The sequence below is a fragment of the Onychostruthus taczanowskii genome, unplaced genomic scaffold (assembly GCF_017590055.1).
Source record: "Onychostruthus taczanowskii isolate IOZ18803 unplaced genomic scaffold, ASM1759005v1 scaffold390, whole genome shotgun sequence".
NCBI classification, from domain to species: domain Eukaryota; kingdom Metazoa; phylum Chordata; class Aves; order Passeriformes; family Passeridae; genus Onychostruthus; species Onychostruthus taczanowskii.
The window spans coordinates 2148-6588 of NW_024501349.1; the positions used below are offsets into that span (position 1 = coordinate 2148).

The window sequence follows — 4441 nt, forward strand, 5'->3', positions numbered from 1 at the left end:
CCCGAGGGGGGTCGGGGGGTTTTGCTGAGCGCGGTGACCCCCCCCGCAGGCACCCACGACATCCACGCGCTGATCCTGGGCCGCGCCATCACCGGCATCCAGGCCTTCGCCCCGGCAAAGGGGACGTAGAGGGGACGCGGTGGCACCGGTGGGGACCGGCTGTGCTCCTCACGGGAAGGGGTGTGAGGAGATGTGGCACTGACCGGAGCCGGCGTCGCCAACCAGAGCCAGGCATCCCCAGAAGTGTCACCGACGGGACCCGGTGTCACCGACGGGACCCGGTGTCACCAGCCAGGCCTCACGTCACCAAGGGGACTCGGTGCCACCCCAGCCAAACCTCGCGTCGCTGGCGGGACCCGGTGTCACCGACGGGACTCGGTGACACTCCGGGGACCCCACTGGTGCTGGCGCCGTGTCCGGTGCCTTCGCCACCCCCGTGGCCAATAAACGGTGGGACAGCCCCTCCATGCCAGCCCTGCTCGTCAGCATTAATTAACCTGCCAGGACCCAGCTCTGCCCTCGGTGGGGGGGGAGGGGGGGTCAGAGCCCAGCCCAGCCCCCCACCCCCCATCCAGCTTTTGGGTCAGCTTCATCCCTTTATTTGTTGCAACCACCAACAGCAACAGAAAAGCCCTTCGGGGCCAAAATCCCCCTTTGGCCCGGCACAGCCCCGCGGTGCCGCGGCTTTTTTTGGGGGGGGGGGGTCCCGCTGAGGGTCTGGGGGTGCCCTCAGGTCTCGGGCTGCAGGCAGAGGTCCTGATAAGCCGCCTCCACGGTGCAGCAGATGTGGCGCAGCTCCGCCTGCGCCTCCTCCACGCGCTCCAACACCTCGCTGATCGCCTGCAGGCGCTCCTGGATCAGCCCGTTGTGGAAGCCGTAGCGGTGGAAGAGCCGCTCCTCCAGCTGCTCCGCCAGCTCCGAGACCTGCCCGAGCGGGGCCGCGGCTCGTCCCGGCGCTGGCACGGCCGCCGTCCCCGGGGCCCGGGGGGGCAGCTGCGCCCGCCCGCGCTGTTTTCACTGCAGATCGCCGGTGAACGGTACCTGTCCTGCTCCTCACCGAGGGGCTCGTCCTCACCCGGTTCCTCCGGGAAGGGGCTCTGTCCCGCCGCCGCCTCCGGTTCGGGACCCTCAGGCTCCTCCCGCGACATCCCGGCCCCGGGGGGCTGCAGGGCAAGGGCCCCGAGCTGGGGCCGGTACCGGGGGTGGGATCGGGGCTCTAAGCCCGGCTCGGGCCGGTACCGGGGGATAGGATCGGGGCACCAAGTGCGGCTCGGGCCGGTGTCAGGGGTTGGTTCGGGGCACTAAGCCCGGCTCGGGCCGGTACCGGGGGATAGGATCGGGGCACCAAGCCCAGCTCGGGCCGGTACCGGGGGATAGGATCGGGGCTCTAAACCCGGCTCGGGCCGGTACCGGGGGTGGGATCGGGGCACCAAGCCCAGCTCGGGCCGGTACCGGGGGATAGGATCGGGGCTCTAAACCCGGCTCGGGCCAGTACCGGGGATGGGCTGCGGGCTCTAAGCCGGCTCAGGCCGGTACTGGGGGTGGGATCCCGGGGGTGGGCTGGGGGCTCTAACCCGGCTCGGGCCGGTACCGGGGATGAGATCGGGGCACCAAGCCCAGCTCGGGCCAGTACCGGGGATGGGCTGGGGGCTGTAAGCCGGCTCGGGCCGGTACCGGGGATGGGATCGGGGCTCTAAGCCGGCTCGGGCCGGTACCGGGGTGGGATCGGGGCTCTAAACCCGGCTCGGGCCGGTACCGGGGGTGGGATCGGGGCACCAAGTGCGGCTCGGGCCGGTACCGGGGGTGGGATCGGGGCTCTAAACCCGGCTCGGGCCGGTACCGGGAGTGGGCTGGGGGCTCTAAGCCGGCTCGGGCCGGTACCGGGGGTGGGCTGGGAGCTCTAAGCCGGCTCGGGCCGGTACCGGGGGTGGGATCGGGGCTCTAAACCCGGCTCGGGCCGGGACCGGGAGTGGGCTGGGGGCTCTAAGCCGGACCCCATCACAGGAATGTCCCCATCACACAAGGACAGGACCCCCCCCGACCCCCAGGGGCTGTACACCCTGTCAGGGTCACACACCCCCAGGACAGGGACGGGCTGTGCGCAGTGACAGCCCCGCCAGCGCCGTTAATTGACAATTACCCTCTAATTAACGCTGTGACACGTGTGTCCCCCCTCCCCGCACTGCCGCGGGTGGCATCGCTGCATCCCCCCCCCCGCTCTTTTTTCCTTTTTTCTCCGTTTTCACTGCAGATCGCCGGTGAACGGTACCTGTCCTGCTCCTCACCGAGGGGCTCGTCCTCACCCGGTTCCTCCGGGAAGGGGCTCTGTCCCGCCGCCGCCTCCGGTTCGGGACCCTCAGGCTCCTCCCGCGACATCCCGGCCCCGGGGGGCTGCAGGGCAAGGGCCCCGAGCTGGGGCCGGTACCGGGGGTGGGATCGGGGCTCTAAGCCCGGCTCGGGCCGGTACCGGGGGATAGGATCGGGGCACCAAGTGCGGCTCGGGCCGGTGTCAGGGGTTGGTTCGGGGCACTAAGCCCGGCTCGGGCCGGTACCGGGGGCAGGATCGGGGCTCTAAACCCGGCTCGGGCCGGGATCCCGGGGGTGGGCTGGGGGCTCTAAGCTGGCTCGGGCCGGGTACGGGGGTCGGCTGGGGGCTCTATGGCCGGCTCGGGCTGGTACCGGGGGCTCTAAGCCCGGCTCGGGCCGGTACCGGGGGATAGGATCGGGGCACCAAGCCCAGCTCGGGCCGGTACCGGGGGATAGGATCGGGGCACCAAGTGCGGCTCGGGCCGGTACCGGGGGTGGGCTGGGGGCTCTAAGCCCGGCTCGGGCCGGTGCCGGTTCGGGGCCGTACCTGGGACCCTCGGCCGCCCCTCACCACGCCGCCCTCACGGGGCTCCGCGGGGCGGGCACCACCGCCACCCAATCAGCGCCCGCCATTCGCACCTCGGGGCTGCTGATTGGAGCCCTTTGGGAGCCCAGGGGATGATTGGCACCTGCGCGGGCCAATGGTCGGGCACGAAAAGACAGCGGCGGGAAAGGCAGGAAGGGCCTGGGGGTCCCGGGAGGGTCTCGGGGGTCCCGGGCCGGTCTCGGGGGTCTCGGGCCGGTCTCCGCTTCCCCAGCGCCGTGCGACGCCACGAGGTGACAACAAACTCTCCCTAAACCCCACGCGCTTCCCTTCCCCAGCACACACACACACACAGGCACCGCAGGACACCGGGCTTTATTGGGGACGGAGACCCCCGGGGATAGGGGGACCCCTCCCCAAAAAGGAGGGGACCCCCGGCGGGGGTGGGGGGTCACACGTCCAGGCGGCACATGGGGCTGTCAGCGGAAGCTCGGGGGGCTGCGGGGGGCTCAGAGGGGTCCCGGGGGGTGGGGGTGGGCTCAGCAGCTCCCCGCGCCCCCCCAGCACCCACCCAGCAGGAAGAAGGTGTCGTGCTGGTCGCGGGCCGGGTGCTGCTGCGGCTGGAAGAGCGCGTCGAAGTTCCAGAAGGAGCTCTCCACGAAGTTATCCGTGGGCATCTCCGTGAACCTGGGCGGCACCCGGCTCAACGGGGGGGGGTGGGCTCCGCGCCGCCCCCAGAGCCCCCCAGAGCCCCCCACTCACCCCATCTCCAGGAAGATCTGGCGCAGCTCCGAGCGCACCTTGAGCAGCGGGTGCAGGTGGCCGCAGGCCGGGGGCAGCCCCAGCGAGGAGAAGTTGTAGGGTTTGAAGGGCAGCTGGCGCCAGGAGCCCCTGCGGGAGGGGCTGGGGGTCAGACCATCAGCCCGGCGGGGGTCCTGGGGGGATTCTGGGGGGGTCCCGGGGGGCACCTACGTGGCGATCATCTCCGGGGTGAGCTCGGTGTGCGGCCGCGCCACGGCCGTGCTGAAGGCGCTGCCCTTGCGGATCCAGAAGGATTTGAGGGTCCTGGGGAGGGGGCACGGGGGGCGTTGGGGAGCGGCCGGGCCCCCCAGAGCCTCGCCTTAATTAGTGCTGGGCTCGTTAATGAGCAGCTGCAGGGGGGCTCGAGCAGCAGAAGCTTGGCACAGAGGCGTTAACTGGGCTGTTGGATCATTGGAATCTTGATTGGGTGAGATTAATTGGGCTGATAAATCATGGAAATCTTGATTTGGGTGAGATTAATTGGGCATATACATCATGGGAATCTTGATTTGGGTGAGATTAATTGGGCTGATAAATCATTGAAATCTTGATTGGGTGAGATTAATTGGGCTGATGGAGCATTGAAATCTTGATTGGGTGAGATTAATTGGGCTAATAAATCATGGAAATCTTGATTTGGGTGAGATTAATTGGGCTGTTGGATTGTTGAAATCTTGGTTTGGGCGAGATTAATTAGGCTGTTAGATGATCAAAATCTTCATTTGGGTGAGATCAATTGGGCTGATAAATCATGGAAATCTTGATTTGGGTGAGATTAATTGGGCTGTT

The 4441-nt window shown here is 68.3% G+C and overlaps 2 protein-coding genes across 2 annotated transcripts in view; both read right to left on the reverse strand.

Annotated features, from left to right (window-relative positions):
- Window positions 1-729: 729 nt before the first annotated feature.
- Window positions 730-2376, reverse strand: SYCE2 (synaptonemal complex central element protein 2). Its single transcript, XM_041412445.1, has 3 exons — window positions 2270-2376; window positions 1058-1163; window positions 730-1008 (listed from the first exon to the last, which is right to left on the reverse strand). Exons 1-3 carry the CDS (start codon window positions 2374-2376, stop codon window positions 730-732), a joined length of 492 nt encoding a protein of 163 aa, XP_041268379.1.
- A 981-nt stretch (window positions 2377-3357) lies between these two features.
- FARSA (phenylalanyl-tRNA synthetase subunit alpha) overlaps window positions 3358-4441 on the reverse strand; it is a 7181-nt gene continuing 6097 nt past the window's right edge. Inside the window, exons 5-7 of the mRNA XM_041412444.1 lie at window positions 3824-3916; window positions 3614-3742; window positions 3358-3538 (exon numbers count right to left, since the gene is read on the reverse strand). Coding sequence (XP_041268378.1) covers window positions 3391-3538; window positions 3614-3742; window positions 3824-3916 — 370 coding nt within the window. The 3' untranslated portion in view covers window positions 3358-3390. The remainder of the gene's footprint in view (window positions 3539-3613; window positions 3743-3823; window positions 3917-4441) is intronic.